Source organism: Aptenodytes patagonicus, chromosome 6 (assembly GCF_965638725.1).
Source record: "Aptenodytes patagonicus chromosome 6, bAptPat1.pri.cur, whole genome shotgun sequence".
Taxonomy (NCBI): Eukaryota; Metazoa; Chordata; class Aves; order Sphenisciformes; family Spheniscidae; genus Aptenodytes; species Aptenodytes patagonicus.
The window spans coordinates 30,748,183-30,772,185 of NC_134954.1; the positions used below are offsets into that span (position 1 = coordinate 30,748,183).

General features: G+C 48.0%; 1 protein-coding gene across 3 annotated transcripts; it reads left to right on the plus strand.

Annotated features, from left to right (window-relative positions):
* The first annotated feature begins 739 nt into the window (after positions 1 to 739).
* STK25 (serine/threonine kinase 25) lies at positions 740 to 21,971 on the plus strand. Of its 3 annotated transcripts, none has more exons than XM_076341874.1 (12): positions 740 to 877; positions 1,904 to 2,030; positions 8,417 to 8,647; positions 9,863 to 9,919; positions 11,043 to 11,151; positions 12,423 to 12,580; positions 12,864 to 13,049; positions 13,266 to 13,411; positions 14,304 to 14,418; positions 14,712 to 14,783; positions 18,010 to 18,146; positions 19,778 to 21,971. In XM_076341874.1, the coding sequence occupies exons 2-12, from the start codon at positions 1,980 to 1,982 to the stop codon at positions 19,815 to 19,817; spliced, it is 1,302 nt and encodes a 433-aa protein (XP_076197989.1). In that variant the 5' UTR covers positions 740 to 877; positions 1,904 to 1,979; the 3' UTR covers positions 19,818 to 21,971. The 3 variants fall into 3 exon arrangements, with proteins under 3 accessions (XP_076197989.1, XP_076197990.1, XP_076197991.1); XM_076341875.1 differs by having other exon boundaries at positions 740 to 859; XM_076341876.1 differs by having other exon boundaries at positions 740 to 855.
* Positions 21,972 to 24,003: the final 2,032 nt, after the last annotated feature.

Here is a 24,003-nt window from a genome sequence, read left to right on the forward strand (position 1 = left end):
GTGACGGCGCACCGCCCGGTTTGCTCTGCCGGGCTCCTCTGCCCGCCTGGCGAGGGCCTGGCTCCCCACAGCGGGGTGGAGGGCCCCGGCCCCTCGCCCTCACGGAGGGCAGCGGGCAGGAGAGGAGCTGCCACCGCGGCGGGCTGAGGACAGGCCGGCCCGGTGGTACCCCGCGGCCGAGCGGGCTCCCGGGCACAGCCCCGTGAGGGCTGGCGAGAAGCGCTGCCAGCCTGAGGGGAGGCGCCATGAGGCGGGAAGCGAGCCCGGGAGGACAAAGGGGAACTCCTCCCGCTCCCGCCCCCACCGGAGGGCAAAGGAGGTCCGCCCCCGCCCCGCCCCGCGCGGCGGCCCAGCGCGGCCCCCCGCCCCGCCGGGAAGGCCTGGGCCGGTGCAGCCCCGCCCACACCGCGGGGGCCCCTGGGATAGGTAGTCCGCGCCCCCCCCCCCCCCCGCGCAGCCCGTGCCGCCCGCGCCGGAGGACTCTCCGTCCCAGCAGCCCCCGCGCTGGCCCCCACCCTCCCCTCCTGCCGCGCCCCCGCCCGCTGCCTGCCGGGCCCTGTAGTCCACGGAGGCGTCCCCCCCCGGCCGGCCGACACGGCGCGGGAACTACGCCTCCCGGCAGCCAGCGCAGCGCAGCGCGGCCTCCCCCGCCTCGCGTCCCCCGCCGCGCCGTGTTGTTGCGCCCGGCCAGGCCCTCCCCACCCCTCTCCCGGCGCCCCCTCCCCCCCCCCTCGCCGCCGCCGCGGCCGAGCTCGGTGTCCCAGGGCAGCCCGGAGCGGCAGCGGGGTGGCGGCGGCTCCATGTGCCAGGGCCCGGCATGGCACCGCGCCGCCGTTCTCGCGGGGACCGTTGGCCGTAGGTGCGGCGGGCTGCCCGGGTGGGTGCGGCGGCGCCCGGGGCCGGTAGGGCCCTCGGGGGCCGTGCGGGTCGGGGATCCGCAACAGAGGGGCCGTGAGGGGGCTGTGCGGGGCGGCGGGGCCTGTGGAGGGGGCTGGCGTGGGGCGTTCTGAGGAGGCCATGATGGGGCGGGGGGCCCTGGGGAGGGCGGGGGGGCCCTGCAGGGGGACTAGGGGGGGCCCTGAGGTGTGAGGTGGGGTGAGGGGTCTCTGAGCGGGGCTGGGGGGGGGGGGGGCGGGGGGCCGCCATGACAGGGGAACACTGAGGGGGGCTGTGGGGAGCTGAGGGTGCCGTGCTGGGGAGCACCGGGGTAGGGGGCCCTGGAGAGGGCTGGGCTGGGTCGGACCGGGCCGCGGGTGCCCAGAGGGGACTGGGCTGGGCTGAGGGGTCGTGCTGGGTTGGGGCTGTTCTGTTGCTGGGGTGGAAGGGAGCCCTGTGGAGAGGGTTGCTGAGGAGCACGGTGTCTGGGGGCAGAACTGGGGAGCACTGGTGGGGGAGGGCCCAGGGATGGTGTAGGGTTGGGGTTCCCTGAGGAGGAAGAGGTGCACTGGGGAGCTGTGCTTTGCAAGCAGGTGTACTGGGGAGAATGGGAGCGGAGGGGTACCCTCAGTGAGAGGATTATTGGGGAGTAGTAGGAGGAAAGGGGTATCTGAGGATAACGCTGTGGGCTGTGCTGGGAAAGATGCTGGGAGTGGTGATGAGGGGATAGTGCTGTAGAAGCAACTAGAATACTGGGGAGCACGCTGAGGTGATGGTGGGGAAAATGGTGCCTGAGGCTTTGTCAGTGTATATCTTTAAAGTGAGGTTCCTTGATACATCTGGAAGGCATGTCTGGAAAGAATTGAGAAATGGCATTTGCAAGGAGGGGCTGGCATACTTAGAATGGGCTGGTAGGTTCAAGGAGAACTGCAAATCGAGGAGAAAAAAGATGCGGGTAGCTCTTTTGGGGAATGAGCCAGGCTCTGCAAACCTCAAGTTAGAGCTGTTGTGTTCTTGCTTGTCGCAGTTGACCAGTGGATGAGAAAGCATCGCTTTCCCGCTGTGCTACAACATCCCAACCCTCCCTGATTTTGCAAAAGCTGATGTCTGACCATCCTGTAGGCATGGCTCACTTGAGAGAATTTGCCAGCCAGGTAAGTGGCAATTAAAAATTTGTTTTAAACTCTTGTTTAAATGAGTTTAAAACAAATCACCAGAAAATCACTTTTTGCCACTCTTTATCTCTCTTGCACATGTCTCGGCTTACTCCTGTTAGGCGATTGATTTGTGTCTTACTCTGTGGTGGTGTTGGACTGACAGTGTTAGGTTGCCAGCTGTATAGAAAGGGAATTCTTCGCCCAGTATGGTGCCTTTCTCTGAGGTTAACTTTGCTCTTCTTAGGGAGACAGGAATCATTGGCATTCTGAGTGTTTTTGGGAGGGGAAGTCTAGAAATGGGAACAGAAAAGCTGCGTGTGCAGGCTGTGCCAGACATACCTTACTGAAGTATTCATAGCAGTAGCCTGAGAAAAACGGTGCTTGCAACCTTAATGCGTAAGAGGTAGTGATATTTGATACTGAACGTTTAACTGTTCTGAGAGAGATATCAGCCTCAGTGGAAGTGGTTAAATCCTGTTGTTGTGATGACATTTTCATAAGAGGAATGTGGAAGGATGATGTCATGACTTGGGACTAAAAGCTAAACCACATTAATAGTATTGGCTTGAATCCTCTTTCCTCTGAATTTGGTTGTGGGGTGTGTTTGATTATTGGCAGATGTCAATACTGAATGTAGGTCTTGTTAAACCATGTTTTGTGAGAATTTTTGGCATTTTTCTGTTCTGCTCCTAGGTGTAGAATTATAATACTAAAAGCTTTAGTGGTTTGAGATGATGCTTTCTCCAAGCCTTTTCTGATTTAAAATTGATTTGCAGTGCATCTTAGTTTGCATGCTGTCTTTCACATAAACTGTTTCCCCAAAGCGTGTATGGAATTAAATGCAAATATAGTGCCTGAGTGAGTCACAGTACAGGGAGAGAAATGAAAGGAATAGGAAAGGATGCTGTCTGGTTAGGGCTGAGAACTGAGTTCTGTAGCTACAGAGGAGGTTGCTCTGAAGCTTTTTTTGTACACAACATTGACTAATGAAGCTTATCAGAGTTCCAGTGGTCTCATCTCTGAATTTATTATGCAAACGTAAGGCATTCTCAGATTCTGTCATCCCATGACTCTCTGTCTGGTCCTGGAATGGGAAAGCAGTCTGTGTTGTCCATTCCTTGGGTCTCTTCAGGAATCCTTGATGGAACCTTGTTATCTGTGTAACTGAAGCTTGCTGGAAGGACAGTAGGAATTGGCCTAAAGTTCTGTTCACCCTAGTTTAGGGAGTGGTGGGAGGTATTGTGAAAATCGAGAGACTAAGACTTGGATGGGGATGTCAGAGGCTTGACTTGTCTTTGATTCCCAGTTCTGTCGCTGATGTGCAGGGTTACCTTAGGCAAATCCCCAGACTGCTTTACCTCTGTGCCTCCATTTCCCTGTCTCAGCTAGTTGGCTTCCTCTCTTTTCTTGGCTGCTCTTTGCTGTGTACATACAGCACAGTGGGCCTCTGGTCTCTTTTGGGAGCTCTATCTGCTAGATGATGTATTTGCATTAGTGTTTAAAGCTGTGATCTGAGCTCTGTTTCTAGTTTTGTTGTTCCTTATGTGACCTTGAAGAAGCCGTTCAAGTTCTCTGGCTAAGTAATGCTTCACTCCCTTGAAGCAAAAGAATACTATCTGTGAAGCAAGTTGGGAGTCTCAGACAAATTTGTGTGTTTCAAAGTGTTGAACACAAACTTCCCTCTTGTCTACACTCCAGAAGTTCAAAACTGTCTCACGTTTAGCAGTTGAAAAGAGCTGTGCACAAATTTCATATAGACAGGAAAGCTTTCAAATGTTTCCAGATACAAAGCTGATTTTCCCAAAGAGAACATAGTGCCTGCTGCAGATATCGCTGTTGGTGGCCCAGAGGTTAGCGTGTAGCATGCAATGTGGGTGAATGCTGGATGGGAAGTTGGGGCAGAGAGGAGGCAATGAATGAAAGAAGGTCAGTAGCTGATATTTATTAAAACCAACTTCCTCCTTCCACTGTGTTTGGCAGAGGAAAATGATGTTTGTTTGGCTGGTTGGGAAGTGCTCTGGTCAGAAGTAACACTAAATGCTGCTGTAGTTCCATATAAAGGAACTTTGGAGGCTGCCACACTCCCAGTCAGCTTCAGCTCTTAAAGTAGTATGGCCTTGACAATCTTCTTCTGTTACAGACTTCTCCCATATAGAACAGTGATTCTGATCCTGACCTGCTCCAGACCAAGGAACTCTCACTTCCAAAAGGGTTTAAGCACCTCTCAGTGTTTTATGCAGCAGATGCAGATGTGACTTTTGCTCACGATGCTGAATATGACTCCTTTGAGAGTGAGATCCAGCTGGGCACAGCCCAGAGAGAAGACCTTGAGCTGGTTTAAAGGGTATTTGCTTCTGTTCCCAATATGCAGCTTATCTTTCCAGGTAGTAGCTTTGAAATGAAACTTCTCTAGTCTCCTCTCAACAGCTGTGGATATCATGTCTCTGCAGCTGGAGGTGGCAGAGCTGCCAAACCCATTCTTTGCCCATGAAGCAGCTGGTGTTACTGCCAGGTTTGTCTCATAACACACAGCAACTCTTAATTCCTGATGTCTGCAGTGAGTTGCTTTGTTTTAAAACATGGCATCATCAGTCGTGATGGCAAACACCCCCACACCTGTCATGACAGAGCATCCTTCTTTCCTGTGCTGTGAGGTTAGCTCCTGGAGGGCAGAAGTGGAGCACATTACTCGTAGATTGTCCTCATCCCTCTCATAGTTATTCCCTCCCCTTCCTGCACGTACAACCAAGATAGTGCTTTGTGTGGTCTCCCCCCAAAGCCTGTTCATGCCTGACTGATCCATCTCTAGTCACTGACTGCTGTCAATGGGGAGAAACAGCATGAGGCTTTTTGCTCCAGAACTGCTGTGTAATTGACATTCAGTCAAGCAAAAAGGTACGATGAGGTGACCATCCCTTAAAGGCTTTACACATTGTAGTAGAACAAGGAGCAGTAGCTGGTCAGCCAGCTCTTCCGATTCTGGCCTGGAGGTCCATTTTGCAGCCCTGGTGGGTTCTGTGAATGTGGAAGAAAATGGAAAGATCCCAAGGTGGTGAGCAGTTGCAAAGTTGACAGGTGCTAATAAGCTCCTTTGGGTTATCTATGCTCATTTATGCAGGTGTAAAGCAGTTCATCCGGATTCTGTTACTTTCTACTAATGAAGTTTTTCAGGTGTCTTCGTAGCTGTGCAGCTCCAGAACATGGATTTGCAGCCAGGGTGGTTCTCTGACAACAAGACTGGTGCTGAGATCAATTTGTATTTAGAAAAGGGAAAGATCCTGCTTGTTACACCCCTCATTGCAGTGCTCTGCAGGTGCAAATTTATTGGGGTAGGGGAGAGTCAGGCTATACAAAATGAGTTCTCCTCCCCTGCTCCCCCCTGCTTGAGCCCCCCGAGTACGGCAGTGTGCTTCTCTTCTGATGGAGCGGTGCACTTGCATAGCTCTCTGTTCCTGGCATAACTGCTTTTGTTCTGCTGTCTGGTGAGGCTCGTATGTCCATCGATCTGAACATTTGCTCGTCAGCTGCGAGTTACCATGTGGCAGCTCCAACAGGAACTTTTTTAATGGACCAGAGCTTCTGAGCACGTCCTGCAGGCTAGCATAATTTTATCTATCTTAGTTTGTCATGGGAATTCAGAATTGCTTCCACGAAAATGCCACCTGGCAACGTCTTCTGTGGTGTCCACAATGGTAGTTCAAAAGGTGTTCCACTGGGCAGGCATTGGCCTGCTTGAATCGGGGATGGGCCTGTTTCCTCCTCCATGTTTACAGAAAGTGAAGAAATTTGTTAGCAGACTCTGGTCTGCAGCAGGCATCCAGGAGACTGTAACCGTGGCTGGAATGACTCTCTACCACTTTGCCCCGTACTCACTCACTAGGTTCTGGCTGTTGCTGGATATGGCCTTTGTGATTTTGGCAACTCTGTCAAGGGATGCACATCCCCAGGCCCTCCATAGAGTCATACTCTTGCCCTGTCACCTGAGAGCTCGGAAGCATTTCCGGATCAGTTTTGAAGTGACAAGTACTGGGAAAGTAAATCTAGTACCTACAAATGAAGTTTCCTGCTCCAACCTAATGTGGTAGGCCTGTCTCTTCTGCCCATCAGAGTTGTATTGTTTTCCTGAGTCCCTTGGGCAAACTTTCCGTGTGCTTGTCAGGAAGGTTTGTCTCCTTCTCCACCCCTACCTCAACTGCTTTGTTCTGCAGAAAACGCGACAAACCAGCATTGAAGTATGGAAGCTTCTTTACAAAGCTGTCTGTGATTACAGAGCCCGATATGTAAAATGGTGGTTGTCCCAAAAGCTGCCGGTGCTCTTGTGTTTAATGTCCCGTTCTTGAAGAATCAGTCCTGGTTCTTTGATGTGCCATGCCAGGCTGAGGAGGGGAGCAGTAACTTAACCTTGCCATTTCTTTTCTCATGGAAAAATTACTTATGTGGGAGGGGAGGAAAGTTTTCTTGCAGGGTTGCTTCCCTGCAGGATTCATGTGGATAGTGTTTCCTTTACCAGCTGAGCCAGGTGCTTGTAGGAGATGATCCTCTTTCTCTCCTTTCTCCCTGATGTGTGGAATGGCTGATGTGGTGAGTGGCATTTTTATGGTGTGGTAGGTGACTGTGCAGGGTAACGTCTGGGCCACCTTGCTGCCCCTTCCTGTAAGTTGGTCAAGAGGTGGAAATTGCTCCTGGGCTAGCCTGACTGTTCTCCCTGTGCTGCAGTCTCATGTTGTCTCCTGGCATTTCCCAAGCTCAAATCCTCTTCCTGTCCCCCGCCTCCCTCTCTCCAGTCCCTGTTATGTATCTCCAGTTCCTTTCATCTCTGCATATCCCTTCCAGTCTGTTTCCAGTGCATTTGTTCAAAGTACAGCCTGTTTGGGTGTTGCCATGGATGCACAAGGATATTTAGTTGTCCTTCTGTATCTTGGACTGGAATGCATGTGGAAATCCTGTTGAGTGAGCTGACTGTAAAGCTCATTCTGGACCTGGCTTACTCCATATAGCAATGCCCTGGACACAGAAGGCAAACAACCTGTAATGACTGGCTGACTTAATCATTAAGTAGCACCTAGGGCTGCTTAGTGATGAACTGCTGCTAGAACCTGGTGTTAGATGGAAAAATGCAGCTGCCCTGTTCTCAGATAAAATCTCTGCCAGCTCAAGGCCCTTGCAAGGGAGTGGTCCCTCTGGGTGACGTGTTGGAGGTGAGACTGAGAAGTTCTGGGTGTGGAAAACTCACTGTAATGGCTTGGCTGCTTCCTGTAGTTCAGGCCATATTTTCCAGATTTTTTTTTTTTAAACTGTTTTAAACTTATTTTTTAAAAAAGGCAGAAAAACTAATCACAGAGAGCCTTTTAGTAGCATGAAGCAGAGCAGGACCTCGTGGTCTGCAGCTGGGCAGAATGAAATAGCATCAGAAAATGATTCTGATTTCCTCCCTTTCTCATCCATACTCATCTTAATAAAGAGTTAACTTTGAAGCTGCTGTTAAAGAGTCAGTATTTCTCCGATGATGATCGTGTTAGTAGCTTCCCAGCTGATGTGCTTATCTAATGAGGGAATTGCTATTTGCTTTTGCATCTGGGCGTGCCAGCCAGAGGAGAGGCTGTTCCAGAAAAGCAGGTCTGCAGATGGAGTGTCCATTCAGGTCTCCTGTCTCCTCTGGGATAGGCAGGTGTCTGGCCTCCTTGCTGCTGACCTTCCGAAAGATGTGAGGCTCCCTCTGCAAACATCTGAAGAGAGCTGGGCTGGGTGCTGCCTGGAAATCAGGCTGCAGCAGAGAAGACAGCTCATGTGAACTGGTATTTATATTACTGGAGTATTTCACCCTCCAAACAAGTAGGGAAGGGTGCAAATCTTTCAAATCATTCCAATCTTTGAATGCAGGAAGCAGACTAGGAAAACATCCTTGTGAACTTCCTATGGCCTCTTGCTTGTGCCCATTTTCTCATCCAGGTCTTCAAAAGAAGGCTGGTTCTGGTACACCTTGCCTGCCTTTTTATTCAAGTGTGAACAAGTGCTTGCTCATGGAGCTGCTTTGGCACCAATTTGGTGCCTGCAGCTGAGCAGTCCTGTCCCAAAGGAGCTGACGCTTTCTGTAGAGATACTTGCTGACATTCTCCTTCTGGGCTTCTCTCCCCTTCCTGTCCCACTATAGTCTGCAGGGGTGGAAAGCCCATGTAAAAGGCTTCTTCAGTTCTTCTCTTCTTGGATAGGTTCTGTGTTAAGTTTCTCAGCATGTGGAGACCTTTTAGGATATGTGAGTTTCAGGTGAATTAAACAACACAGTAGATGCATAGATAGGGAAATGAGCTGTTTGGGTATGCATGGCGCTCTACAGGCTGCTGTGGGACTTCACGGACTTTTCCCATCTCTGCTTTCTGCTTTAGCACTCAAGGGTGGATCCTGAGGAGCTGTTCACCAAGCTGGAGCGGATCGGCAAAGGATCATTTGGTGAAGTGTATAAAGGGATTGACAACCGCACCAAGGAGGTGGTTGCTATCAAGATCATTGATCTGGAGGAGGCTGAGGATGAAATTGAGGACATTCAGCAGGAGATTACGGTGCTCAGCCAGTGTGATAGTCCCTACATCACCCGGTACTATGGCTCCTACTTGAAGGTAGGACAAAGCCATGGCAATTCTCTTGCCAGCAGTTTGGGAATGGGGTGGGTTTCTCTATGGGTGCTGCAGCTGATGGTGGCATACAGCACTGAAAGGTGCCCAATCTGTGAGTGTCAGTGTGGCAGCAGGAACAGCAGTGGCTCTGCTCACTGCATTTATGTGGTCTTAGTAGGAGGCTGGGCTTTAAGACACTTGCAAAGCACATGGAAATGAGGTGCCCGGTACAGTGTGGTCCCAAAAGCAGGGCACTTCACTGGAGAGAAAATTATTCGTTGAAGAGGCTGACCTCTCCCCTGTTTGACCATTCTCGAAAGGAAGTTTGTGGAATGCTTTTCCGAAATGCCACAGTTTTGAGGTAGTACCACTGAAGGCTTTACGACTCTGGAAAGAAGAGGAGTTTGAAACTGTACTTTGTGACCTTGTGATCATCATTTCATCAGAAATGATGAAAACAACAGGACCTGAGTCTTCGCAGGAGTGCTGATACCACTTCCGTTGAGAACAGGTTTAGGAATCCCCAGTGCAAGCTACTAGTAGTGATGACCAGAAGTGTCCTCTGCATGCTGGCTGCTGGAGGTGTATGCAACACTGGCTCTGTAGCAAACAGTTCTTGAGCTCTTTGGATCCTGATTATTCCTTACATATTTTTCAAAGGCCACAATGCATTTTCTCAACCTTCTACTGAAAGCACCAAGCAAGCTGTGGTTTCATGGATCTGCTGCTTATCTCCTACCAGAACCCTGTGAACCTCAGTCTGGAAATCTCTTCCCTTGAGGAGTAAGAGATTGTCTTGCTGATCGTACCCTTCAAGCTGGCAGTCCTGTTAATGAGATCAAAGGCTGCAAAGCTCCCTTGTCATTGTCAAGGAGATGTGCTAGATCTGTTGGAGCGATGTTAAATGGCTCCAACCTGAGAATATGCTTATCTCTGTGGGCTGTGTAGTCTGGTGCCTGTAGGGGCACTAAGCTTGCTCAGATGAAACTGCAGACCGAGAGAAAGAAATGAACTGGGGGCAGGTCCACCGCTAGAATGCTGTGTCAGCAGGAAAGAGGGAGCTCAGAGCTCCCTCCTTAAGCCTCCGAGAGCTGTGATGTGCAGCATCTCTTGGATTGTGTACAGGACTACTCATGTGTCTTGCTGCCTCTGGGGTGTTTAACTTTTCTGCCTGCTGTTATTACTGTCTTTGCTCTTGATTTGTGCGCTTGCTTGCAGGGCACCAAGCTGTGGATAATCATGGAGTACCTAGGAGGAGGTTCAGCACTGGATTTGGTAAGTACGTGGTAAGCTCTGGACCATGAAGAACATTGGCGGGAGCCTTGGTTTGTGAAATGTCTGTAAGCCAGACACTCACTTGCCACATACCATCTTTTTGACAGCCCTGTGCCTGAAGGGTAGGCAGTGCAGGACAGACATGCTGGTTATGCATATCCTAGGACAGAGGAAATGTTTGCACGGAGCTCAGCTGTCAAAGCACTATTCTCCAGCATGCTCTGCTGCTTTACAATGGAAAGAGCCAGTGAACTGAAATGGGACAGCAGCCAGTTGTTTTTGAGCAGTGTGAATCCATATTTCACCTAATCAAAGTTCTGTGCCTGCAAAGAGTTCGTGGTATTGTTCAGTGCTTGCATGGCATCAAGCTCAGCAGGGACCTGGTCTATAATCAGGATTCCCAGGTGTTTGATAATGCAAATTACATTTAACAAGTTACCTCAGATTTTAAGGGAGTACAAATGCAGAATAAACACATGGGCAAAGTTCTGCTGTGCTGTATTTTGTCACAGGATTTTGCTTTTCTCCTTAGGACAATAAAGCCTGTTTTTCCAGAGCAGTAACTAAGGTCATGTAGTGAAAACTGCTGAGCCTGCACTGACTTGGAGGAAGGTGGGGGGGGAGGGGCTGTCATCTGTAGAAGTCATCTTAGGGTCAGAACCTCAATTATTGCACTGAGAAGGCAGGGCTTGTTTGGAGGAGAACTGATTGAAAGGAGAAGAGTTTTGATACAATGCTCCACAGCCAGAGGGTAGAAGTTGTCTCTGGGCTGTTGCAGTGGCTGAAATTCAGTTCTTGCATGCTAGCAGAGAGACTTGAACAAGAGAAACTGTTAAGATGTTCTGTTCACCAATGTATTTCCAGGCCAAAGCGAGAGATGAGCATCCTGCTGTTTGTCTGGGAAGCCTTTAATAGACTAACAGAAAATCCCCCAAGATTTTCCATTTAATGTTGCCAGGTGCAAAGTCCAGCATTCTGCTTGCAGAATGCGCACCAGGCTTGCAGTAGGTGCTTCCTGCTGAATATGACCTGCTTGACCAAGGTTTCCAAGTAACAAACTGAGAGGCTGGAAAATCCAAGGCATCAGTCACCCTCCTTAAGTCATCTTTCTGCCCTTTATCAGCTGAAGCCGGGACCCCTGGAGGAGACTTACATAGCTACTATCCTGAGAGAAATCCTAAAGGGTTTGGATTATCTACACTCTGAGAGGAAGATCCACAGGGACATCAAAGGTAAGAGTGGATAGCTCAGCTCTCTTTCTTGTAAGGGATGTTGTTATTAACATAAGATTCAGAAGTATTATACAGCAATAATCTGAGAAGGAGTTCAAAGACTCTTTCTTAGTGCTGCTTTTCCTGTTGGGTTGCTTGTTTCTGAAACTGACGCTTGTAATTTCATTGCAACTCATGTTTTTCGTGCCTTTAGGGTTTAGAGTAACAGTAAGGATCTGTAGCTTTTCACTGGCATTTGTAGTTTGGACAGGCAGGGGGCTGAAGCAAAGGAGTCAATGAAAGGCACGCTCAAACTTCAGCTGACTCTCAGTTATTTCTGGACATTTGCTTTACTGCTGGACCCCAAGGCCTGTGTATGCTGGTTATCGTAGTTATAACTTACTGTGAAAGTGAGCTGTCCTCACACAGGGTTCACAGCCCTAGAAAATCAGCGCAGCTTGTGTCAGCTTATCCTGTTACTGATTTTATAGTCATTGGCCGTATGCAGTGTAGGGACACCTGGCATCTGCCTCTCAAAGAGCAGTCTCACACCGAGCACAGAGCATCAAAGGACAGCAGGAGGGCAGGAGGACAGTGCTGTGGAGACGTGTTGGACGCTAACTGCTCTGACCCTCTGCAGGAGGGGATATGAACAAGCAGAGCAGAGAAACCCCATGCAGGGAGATATGTAGAAAAGATTCCGTTGCGTATGTGAGACTACATGTTTCTAGCACTGCAGGCCGTGCAGGACTGTTGGCTGCCAGCAGAGTGGGGAAATGCTGAAAGTCTGTAGGCGGGGTCTCTCTCAGAATGAAAAGTCCTACAAAAAAACCCCACCCCAAAACCTGAGTAATGCCACTGTCTTAAGCTGAGTGAGTGGGAGGCGGTACAAGACCAGGACTTGTGAGCTCTTTAGAAGGATCTGCTATTTAACCTGTGCTGAATGCTGCTCTGAAAAAAAATTGAGACCATTTGAGGTATCTTGGGCCATGTTGCCTTCTCTTCTTTGTGTGGCCAGGAATCACATCTAGTTGATTGTGTGGCCCTTCACATCTACTCCTTGCTACTACCCTAGAAATATTCCCCTTCTGATCCAGCCAAGTGTATGAACTTGTTGCGTGTTACCCAGCAGAGGCCTGGCATGAGAATGAGTCTGAGGCTGGAAATCCGAGCTGAGGGTTTTCAGTGGGGCAAAGGAGGATGCCACAGGAGATCCATTCTCAGTATTCAGTTCTGTGTGAGGTGGAGATGATTCAGAAACCAGTGGACTTAATGCTTATTTGTGTGAACAGCTGCCAACGTGCTACTTTCTGAACAAGGAGATGTGAAACTGGCTGACTTTGGAGTGGCTGGACAGTTGACAGACACACAAATCAAGAGAAACACTTTTGTCGGGACGCCATTCTGGATGGCACCAGAAGTCATCAAACAGTCTGCTTATGACTTCAAGGTGAGCTGGGAGCAGGAGGAGGATTGCTACTTGATGCTACTATATATGAGGTGGTGCTAGGGTTAATATTGGAAGTGCTGTTTGTTGCAAGAATGATACTTTCCTATTACGGTTCAGGGTCTGTTGGAGAAGTTTGTCTATTAGACATGAAACACCCTATCTGATTTTAGCCGATCAGCCCTTCAGCTGTGCTAAAGTTGCATGCTTCCATGTTGCAGAATTGCTCCTTGCTGTTCTGTGCTGTCGCTGTTCTGTGCTGTCACTGTTCTTGCTCTTCTTTCAGGCAGACATCTGGTCCCTTGGAATTACAGCCATTGAACTAGCAAAGGGAGAGCCTCCAAATTCTGACTTGCATCCTATGAGGGTTCTCTTCCTGATCCCCAAAAATAACCCTCCAACACTTGAGGGTCACCACAGCAAGCCCTTCAAGGAGTTTGTGGAAGCCTGCCTCAATAAGGATCCTAGATTTGTGAGTATTGCTGTCCACCTGTGAATTTGGGTAAAGTATTGCAGAGGTCAAAGATGTATTTAGCAGGAAGACCTTTTGGTGCAAGTCTTCTGGAGAGAAGGAAGTACTGGGCTTGCAGAATGGACGGGCAAGCCTGGCAAGAATTGAAGTCAGCGCACTTGCATGTTTAGTGTACAGAGGTGGTTAGATGTAGCATATTTTCCTTATTTGCTCCAGAGGCCGACAGCTAAAGAGTTACTAAAGCACAAGTTCATCACACGTTACACCAAGAAAACCTCATTCCTAATGGAGCTGATAGATCGATTCAAGCGCTGGAAGTCGGAGGGCCATGGAGAAGATTCCAGTTCTGGCGATTCTGATATGTACGTACATGTTCTGGATGGAAGGGTGCCCCTGCTATACCCTGCATGTGCCGGGGTAGCCTACTGCAAGCAGCTCAGGTCTTTTTCCCCACCTGGGTTGGAAATCTTACTTAGGGGAAAATCTTAGCTCAGGGAGACCTGTGAGCATCTGTTTGTGGGAGCAGGTGACTGCTGCCTGAAAAAACAGGCTGTTACCTTAACCTGTGGAGCCTCTTTGCTGTGTGTAAGGAATCAGAAGTACTAACAAGAAACATCTAGCATGTGCATAACTAGTAAAACAAGGCTCTTGTTGCCTGTATTTTATGCACGTTCAGTTAAATACATCGCCTTCCAAAGAGCTACAGGCTTTAGTAATTGTGGCAACAGCTGTGTATGTGTGTTTGTGTATTCAGGGGTAGAGAGCTTTGCTACTGATGTGGAGGATAATGAGGCTATGAGCCTTGGGTGAGGAAAGGGCACTTTTTTGGCAGGCTGGTGTCGCAGAGCTTCTCTTCACCTGTAGTGGCAGTGACTCCAGTGACCAATGACTCTGGGAGGTTGGCTTGCAACACCTAAGCCTGGCTCCTCAAATTGTGAACTTGGGTTGTCTTGAAATTCTCCTAAATTTAACTAGTACTTGAAACTGTCTTCAAGCTGGCTAGAGCAGAAAGGTGGTTGTGGTGATTTGGAAACATGATGTAATACTTGGCTCAGATCTCTGTGGTGCTGTATATGGGCTGTAGAGACAAGCGATTTCTCTTTAGGATTTTTTTCTGGGATAGGGAAATGCCTGGAGCCCTGTGGTGATATGACAATCAGGTAGGGGAGAGCTTGTGACTATGGGAATGCATGGATAAAACACTCGGTGTATGGAGCTGAGGCTTTGTCTTGACCTCCTCCTTTTTATTTGCAGTGATGGAGACACAGAGGATGGAGACCAGGGTCCAATCTGGACATTCCCACCAACTATTCGCCCCAACTCCTTGAGCAAGTTGCACAAAGGAATGGCTCTTCATGGTTCCCAGAAGGTCTGTTTGCCATCTGTTCCTTCAGAAGTGGACTGAACTAACAAGCTTTTGAGGGTCTTGGGGAAGCTACCAGTTACTCGCGTTCTGTCTAAAATTTACTTTAGTCTGGTATCAAGGGCTAGTGCCCCAGAGTTGCCTCTTCCACATCATCAGGGTACTGCAATCTGTGGCTGTCCTGAGACCTGGTGAGGGGGCTGCCATTGAGGTGCTGTGAATTTACCAAAGGACTAATAGTTTGTGTGCCCAGGGAGCCTTTGGCTATGCTTGTAACTTCTTTTCATGTTGCATTCTAGCCTACTGAGCCCATCAAGAGGCAGCCACGGTCACAGTGTCTCTCCACGCTTGTTCACCCAGTTTTTGGGGAGGTGAGTAGAACCTTCTTGGTGTCTGTGAAGGTTGGAGACAAAGAGGTACCTGGCACAGATGGGAAGGATTTGGAGAAGGGAGGTGGGGTGAGGTACCTACTACGGTTAAGGGATTATGAAGCATTTGTGCCTCTGTTCAGAGGTCTATATAGTATGTTAGGAAAGTGGGTATGTCCCTGGAGTGTCCTCTCCAATACACTTGTAGTCCCAGAAGCATAGCATTACTGTGTTGTCTTCTGGTAAGGATAAGGTAGAGGAGTACCTGTTTCTTATCTGTGTCTTAGGCTTGCTAATGCCTAGGCAACTCTGGACTCTGATGTCCCTGGCCTCCGTGGCTGAAGTGCAGCTCCTGTTAGGGCAGGCAGGTATTTGAGCTTGCCTGTTGCTGTGCATGTTCCCTGCCCTCATGCTATATGCTGCTACCCACAGCAGCGTCACTGAAGGGAATGTGGGTGGCTTAGAGCAGGAGTTGGCTTTGCCAATTAGTAGGCCATCTTCTTGATTTATAGATGCCTGCTATTGCTAGCATGCCAAGGCTAAGGAGTTACCTACTATATTGCCTGTGGAAGGTAGACAGAGAAAATGGTTTTGGAAAATCCACCCTGTTTCCCTGCCTTATGTTTTGGGTGGGGATGTGGAGTTGAAGTAAAAGCTACCATTAATGATGGGATAGTGTCTGTATCAGCAGAGAGATGAATTGTCTTTCCAGCTGGGTCATGTTTTAAGGGAGGAGAAGAGAATGATAATCATAAGGGGGGGCTACTGGCTTCAGTTGCTGTTTCCAGCAGGAGTGTAGGAAAGGAGGTTCTGCTTTGGAAGAAATCACTTACACAGACACTGCATGTCAGGGTTCTTTTCTTGGGGTGCTGGGTCACAGAGACGCTTTCTCTGGTCCTGATGACTTGCTGTCTTCTGGATCCTGATGCTGTTCCAGGCGTGGCCCAGCAGAGAGCTGTGCTTTTTCAGGGATAGTCTCTGGACTTAAATCTCTTTTCTCAGGTCTAGTGCTATGTGGAAAGAGGGTTTGCTGCAGGGCAGGAAGCAGTGGTCATTCTGAAAAGTAGGCATGCAGTACTCTTGAGACAGCACTGCTTTGGAAATTGAGAGTTCAGCTAACTGGCCTCTTCTGTACTCCACTGGGCTTGACTTCCAGAGGTCAGAGCATGAGGCAGATGGTCTGGGTCTTGTAGGCCTAGACCTATGAGATAAAAACGGATAAAAGTAATGTTGGCTTCTGATGCAGGCATTGTTCCTGCAGCATAATCACTGACATCTGGTTCTCAGTCCTTTCTGTTTAGGAGCCTTCTGGGGGAGGGGGTGCTCAGAGCTGCGAGTTCTCCAAACCAATGAATGCATGTTCATGCTTCTCCTTACCAACATTGCTGCACCAGTTCCAGGTGGGAAGTGGCTTCTTGGGCCTTTCATTTCTGCTAGTTTGATTCCCTTGCCCCAGATCTGCTGATCCTCCTTTCCTTTGATTAGACTTCCCTGCTGGCTCTGCTGATCCCACTCAGCGAAATCAGGTGCAGGGAAGGTTCTGGGCAGTCTCTGAAATAACCAGGGAGGAAAGGTAAGGTATTTGGGCCTGGAGGGCCAAGAAGTGACTAAAAGCCAACCTGTAAGGCTTTGCGCAGTACAGCTTTCTAACCCCCTGCTAACCTCCAGAAAGCTCTTCTGCAGTGGAAAGTGACAGGATAATACAGACTGCTCACATCACAGGCTGCTGGGCAAACTAAAGGTCAGTGGCTTGGCATCAAAGGCTGGTAGCTGGCAACTACTGGCAACTGGCAACTTACCTGCAGGACAGACCCTGTGTCTCATTTTGCTCTGAGCAGGCAGTCTTTGATCAGATAGATGTCAAATCAAATCCTTGGCTTTAGCATCACAACTATTTTTGGCCTAAGACATCTGTATCCTTGATGTGTAATTGAGTTGCCCTCCATGCCCCCTGCCACTTCTGAATGAGCAGAGACATGTGCGAGTTGCTCCCACAGCTGAGGCTTTGTGTTAGTGAGCAATTACCCCACTGAAGAGGCAGCAGCTCTTTTTGGCTAGGAACCATTTGTTTCCAGCAGGGGACTTGGAGCACAGGGACGGCTCCAGCTGGGGATTAGTATTCACATTGTCCCACTTTCTGGACCATGGAGAGAAGATGAGCTCCAACAACAGGAAAGGCTGATCCTAGAGTTGCAGGCAAAGAACTGTGAGGCTTATATAAAGCCCTTTAATCAGCGTAGCCTAATGGGAGCTTAATTGAACTGGACAGTGGTTAGCTGGCAGACATTGCTTGTTCAACAAAAGGTTTTGATTTTTGTTCATCTCGTTGCGTAATGATGCGCACTAGGGAAGGGGCTCCACATGAGCTGCTTGTGTGAAGGAGGTGGGGAAATGCTGCAGAAGATGTGACTCTGGGTTTTCCAGTGACAGACTCCTTCAGGCTCAGCATCAGTGACCCATCAGGAGTTCCTTAATGACAGAGGTTTAGCTATTTCAAATTAACAACTGGAACCATGCGCAAGTAGACTTGTGGCTGGTGAGGCCTAATTGGAGTGTGCTAATAATGATAGATGCAAACTGAGGCTTTTCATCTAGATCAGATGCTGCGCGTGGAGGTCTTGGTGTGTGGGCTTCATTCCCCTGTCATCCTGGGGAAAGCTCTCTCTTGGGGAGGAGTGTTAAAGGCCAAGTGGCTCAGGATCTGTAGCGTGGCAGTAGTCTCCCTCAGCCTTCCAGTCACTAGAAGTAACTGAAACTTTTTTGTGGTTATTAAAAGTGGTGGTGACTAACTCCTGGTGATACAATATTTTCTGCCCTACCTGTCTGCAAGCCTTTGTGTGTGTCTGGGTGCTAAGCTGTCATTAGCAGCAAAGGTGATGGTACTGGTTCAGATACAGCTGGAGTTCTTTGTTCTGTTACTACTCATGGGTTTTCAGGGCTGTTGATCTATTTCTAATATCATTCAGTTTAACAGTACATCAGGGCCTGTTTGTTAAGGATGTCAATTGCTGTTAGCACCTGGAGGTAAGTCTGAACTCCAGACATTGGACTTTCATCTTCCTGACCTACAAAAAAGAGCCCTTTTATATTTTTTTAAGAATGTGGGTGCCCTCCTGCACTTTTGTGGAGTCATACTAAAAGGGAAAGGAACTTAATGTCTGTACTGCACTGTTTGACCAGTGCTTTCTGCAATGAGATAAGGAACTAACGCACTGTTTCTGGGTTGCAGCTTAAAGATAAGCACAAGCAGACTGGAGGCAATGTGGGAGCTATGGAAGAGCTGGAGAATGCCTTTAGCTTGGCTGAGGAGTCCTGCCCAGGCATCTCTGACAAACTGATAGCACACATGGTAGAGCGGGTACAAAGGTGAGTGTCCTCTAGAGTGGGAGCTGGGGTGGAGCTGGCAGTGAACCCAACCATTGTCATACTCCATAGCTATGGTAAAGGTTGGTGTTGAGCAGTGAAGACACCCAAAAAGTGAATATTGATGACAGCTGACCTAATAGTCCCTAAGTCACTTATTTTAACTGCTTTTCATTTAATGGAAGCAGTTCTTCCTGCCTCAGAAGTCCTTTCTCACACTGAACAGGTTTCTGTAGTGTAGACGAATGTTGCAGAGCACAGAAAGATGCTGCTATTCACCTTCATCTTGCTTATATATAGACACACACATATATATATATATATATATATATGACGTCCTGCTGGTCCCATTACCCAGGTAGCAAGGACTATGCAAAATGTCATCGGGATCGCTTCTGGAATAGTGAGTATCTATCTGTTTCATTGCAAGGAATGTGCTTTACAGCACTACGTGCAGCCAGTCACTCTGCTTGCCCAGCTTCAAGTAGCAGGAAGCTATTTTTCCCTGAAGTGAATTACTTATTAAACCAGGGAAGGAGTATAGTCTGGTAGAATTAGGTTCTTTGCTGCTCAGCAGGTGCTGTGTCAAACTGGCCTCCACTACTGGCACCAAGCTCAGTCACATCCATGTAGTGCAGGCAACAATGTCAGATCTGATCACAGGTTTATCAGGCTTTATTTAACATTAATTTGGATTTTCTGCCTTTCACAGCAGGCTATCCTAAATCTCGCCCTTTCCTCACTAGCTGAGAAACTTAACATTTGGCCCCCCTCACTGGTCAGAAGGCTGGAAGTAAAGTATTTTGCTGTATGTGTGACCAAAGGAGCCATTCTGTGCTCTGGTTGCTAATGTAAATACAACCCAAGGTTTACAGTCTTTACAACCTTGAACTTGGGGTTTCTAAGCATTTATTTCTGATGGGTTTAAGCTGGCATAGTTTGTGCCTTGTAGCTCAAGTATCGGTTGGATGCTGTCAAGCAAAGAAGAGCCTTAGATATTAAGGACTGAAAATACTGGCCATCCTTGAGGGCTTCTGTTACTGTCATTCAAGCTTTCAAGCAAATATGCTATTCCCTCATCTAATAATCACTTAAAGCTGGAAAGAGAACACTCTTGTCTCTTCTGGCTGACCCATAGAGGTCACAGAAAGTATCCTGGTGATGCCTGCAAAAACTTTAGCTTCTAGCTGAGCAGGAGGTACTCGCAGATGTGCGTTGGGTGAGTCTGCGGGGTAGCTGTTTCAGTATCATTCCCTTCTATCAGCCTAGAAATGGCACTACTGGATGATGCATAAGCACAAGACTGTTTTTTTGGAGGTTTGCAAAACCTCAGAGACCCTGGTTGGTTTCTTACTGTAAAACACTAGTGCTCAAAATTTCTTATTAGCCTAAAATTGAATCTTAGAGGTATGAAAAAAGTGCTGCCTTGGCTTTTTGTTAAATTGCTGGTTTTTTCTTTCAATACTTCTTTATCTAGAAAACTGGTAGTGGCAATGGGAGTGGGGACAAACACATCCAGACTTACCTCTTCATTTGCAGACATGCTGGCTGGCGCAGTGTGTGTGGACTGTCTTCCAGGTGAGGGCTTGAAATGGACAGCAGTGACCAGTTCCACCCATTTTTATTTCTTGCAGGTTTTCACACAGTCGGAACCACCTGACCTCTGCCCGCTGATACCTACATTCCCTGCTGCTGTTTTGAGGGTGGAAGGATTTTTTCCAGCTTCATAAGAACTACATCTCTAATCCAGACCACCATCTGCTGTTGGATGTAATATTGTGTTACGGACTCCAGGACATTTCAGAGCCTTCATATTACACGTGTTTCCATGATAACCCAGGGTGGGGTTTGCAATGCAAGTACAATTTAGACCTTTTGCAGAACCCAAGATGGGTGGTCTAATTGTTTTTACAATGTAATCAATGCAGTTTTTAATTGTTTCCCTATGGATGTATCCATTTTGGTTTGGTTTGATTCACAGCTTGTTATTGGTAAATGCCTGACTGCTGGAAAAGAGGGAGATTCTCTTCCATTGAAACATATCTCAAAGGCGAGTCTCATGGGTTTAGCCTCCTGCCCTTCCTAAAGAAGTGTTTGTGAGCAGTAATGTGTGAGTGCAGGTATGTTTGGAAGCTCTCGATGCATTACTTGGCCATGCATCAGAGCAGCTCTCCAATTGTTCTGGAGGATTGCTTCAACTCTTTCACACACTAGTAACGAAAAGCTTTCAAGTATAGCAGCAGCTGAGCTAATATGCTGCTGCTCTTTCCCAGCTTGTCATTTCACAGGAGGATGGGTTTGCTGACTCTACTTTTTTTGGCTCTGGGATATCATTTTGTATTAGGCCTTGGTTCATCTAATTCAGGCAACAGCAGAACTTGCCTTTGGGTCTCCAGGGACTGGAAGGCAAAATGGTTACATTTGGTTTGGGAGCTGGTGGAGTTCCTTTCCTTGGTGCTTTCTGCAACTGAAGCAACTAGATACATACAGGCTTGGCAGTCCTAGTCTCTAAGCTGAGTAGACATCTACTGTGTGTGCCCAAATGTTGCAGAAGGATTAAAAAAATGGGGCAGGGGGAACACAACAGCCAAAGGCACTGACAGGGCTTCAGTTCAAAAGGCAGATCGACATTGCGTAGCAGTTGAAGCAAGAAACCTCTCCTCTACAGAAGGATATAAACTGGATGGCTAGCAGCAATGGTATCCATGTGGTGTGGCAGGGGGGTCGCAAAAGCCACTCTAGGCCTCCATCCCCTTCTCAATTTTCCCTTTCTGGCTCTTCTTTCAGTCTGGGATCTAAACTTGCTGAAGCCAGGGCTCTGCTTCCAGTTGACAAGCTGTGGTGGTGTTTGCTAGCAGAGAAATTAAAGCATCTACTGCCATATTGGCTGCTTAAGGTATCCCAGTGGAGCCATCCCCAACTAGCTTTGCTTTCTGTATGCTAGTTTATAAAGCAAATCTTTAATTCAGGTAAATGCACAGATCTTAAATCTATACTTTAAAGGTCTAGAAAAATAGACTTAGGAAAACAAGTTCTGACAGCTGGTTGCTTAGAGATCTGCTCTCTAATTGTAAAGATATTCCCATTAAGTCAGCAAGACCTTAGATATCCAGATCTTTCTGTCTGGGTGTTTGTGTGTGAATGATGTGGCTCACCCCAAAGCCACTGAGAACAAAAGCTGTAGATATTCAGCATTTTTTTTTTTAAAAGATAGGCCACTTTGTTAGTGACAAGGCTTGATTTTTGGTACTTTGATTCAGACTTGCAGATTTTAAGTGCTGGGCTAAAAGTAGCTCAAAAGGACCATACATTCCCTCATCCCAGTGTGCAGTGTTCACTTTAGCTTATGACTATCCTTTACTTTTCCTCTCTGATGGATAAATACAGGCTCGGCAAATACCATGAACTTGTCTAGTAGAGAAGAGGTGCTGCCGTTTGATCTTTCTGGAGATCTGTTGCAGAGCAGTGTCTCTCAGTGGTGAGAGCCTGCGTTTATGAAGAACAGGACAAACCCATTTTTTTTCCTCAGGAGAAGGCGTTAACATATAGACAGGAAACTTGCTGAGCTGGAAGGCACAGGCTGCAGTCTAGCAGAAAGGTGGCTGAAGGGCTCCTGCTGCTTTTAAAGTTGCTGTTCATGACAGTAGCAAATTGTGTTGATAAGGTACCTTGTATTATTATATTACTCACATGCACTGCAGTGTAATGAGAAAACTTTTTAAAGCAAACAATCCCCACAAACTTCGTCCAGTATTCAAAGCAACAACGGTTTTAGTTTTTAAAAACATTGAAAGGGATCTGCCACTTTCAATAAAGTAACAAAACAAATGAGGCTGGTGTAACTTTGTATTATTAGGGAAAAAGTATTTGTTCAAGCTGCTTTTCTTTGCATTCTTCTTGGTCTTCCCCTGCATCTTCCTGCCTCATGTAGATCTAACAGTGACCCATGAGACAGACCTGTTTAAGTACCTTCTGTGCAAGGAGGGAATACGGTGAAAGGCACGTTACGTTAGTCCTTTCTGCTGACATACACTGGTGTTAAGGGAAGCACGCACTGTTTGCAAAAGTGTAGCTGTGCTCTGGAGAATGCTTTGGTGCAGTTTTTGCTGGAGTCTGTTTATTGATCTGCAGTATTAGACTCGGGTTCAATTGTAAAAGCTGACAACAGGCTATCTCTGCCTTCATCTTTCTCCCTTTGCAGTTGTGAGTGACTGAGCAGTGGCACAGGCTGCCCAGAGAGGCTGTGGAGTCTCCATCCTTGGAGATAGATAATCAAAAGCTGTCCAGACACGGTCCTGGGCAACCAGCTCTGGGTGGCCCTGCTTGAGCAGTGGGGGTTGGACCAGATGACCTCCAGAAGTCTCTGCCAACCCCAACCACTCTGTGAGTTACAGGATGAACACTTTGGAGACACCACTTTAAGCATGTTTAAAACCTTGTGTATGCCTGTCTGTCCTTAAGCAGCAACACAAAGGTGGAGGTTACAGTTGGTTCTGTTCAAGCTGTGCAGTACTGTCTCAGCTATTTTCTCCTTGGAGCCAAAAAGAGACTGACAAATGTACTTCTGACTGTGCTTTTTGGGGAACTTTGTTAAAAGCCACATGCTTGCACTCACCTCTGCTCAACAGACTGGTGACAGGACAGTGGTGATGGTGCAGCCTTTCTCATCTGCAGCTGAAGTGGGGAATGGTAGTTTTAGTGCAGCACATTGGGGACAAGCCAGAAGGTGAGCATGCAGAGCTATATGGATGGGTGCAGCTTGTATTTTGTGTGGATGACTGAAACTCTGCCTTATAAAATTAAAGCTCTGACAGTTAGTGTTCCCCCAACTGTCAGACTCTAAACCTTCACAACACAGTACTTAACTTCACCGCACGCGAGCCATGTTCCACTTGCACCCAAGCGGTATGAGTGCAGCTGGATGCTGAACGCCTCGTGTACATGCACGTTGCTGACACTTCAGCAGAGATAAAGCTGTGATGACGTGGCCATTATGAAAGAGGGGCTTGTGACTGGGGGAGACAAAGGCAGCACTTACCAGAACAGCTCCAGTACATCGCATTGAATACATGGCAGGAACTACTGCAAAAACTTACTTGTTCTGGTTTCTTAAGCAATGAAGCAGGACTCTCTTACACTGAATGAAGGACAGCCAGCCACTACCTGCGGGAAGCAGGGAAAACTGGTAGTGTTTACCAGAAATTATGGCTTTCTGAAATGAAACGAGACCATGGATATTAAGCCATGAGGTCCCAAGACCATGGGTTCATCTCTCCCTTAACGTACATCCTGCTAGCAAGAAACTAATGAGTAAGGACCAGTTGTATTCTGTTCTTTCCCCATGCTCTTGTTAAGGAAACTGCTCGTGATTGTAGCAAAGAAAAAATACTCCTGCAGAGTTCTGGTGAAGTAAAAATACTACATGGTATTTCACAGAAGAACTGATACACCACTGAAATCCTCATCAGTTTGAAAGCTTGCCAAGGTGAGAGGTAAGCAGTTTTGCCAGAAATAGTGAAGTTTCTGGCTTTTATAGCCTGTGCTCCTGCATTTTAAATGCACAGACATTTGAGCTCGGTATTCTCCACCCAAGAAGGGACTTTTGCTGCCTGCTGTCCCTCTTGGTTTCTGGTCAGCTAGCACCAGAGGCTCCTCTTTCAGGGACCACATCTCAGCCACTGCAGACAGCACATGCATCTTCAAAATGGGAAGTACTGAGCTGCAGGTTAAGCACATAAGCATCTCAAGGATCACGCACTCCTCAACTGCCCAAAAATCTTAAGGAAGAACTCTTGCTCACTGCATCTCTCCTGTAACAGGAGTTGTAACAGTACTGTTCTGCTACACAGAGGTATCGGGA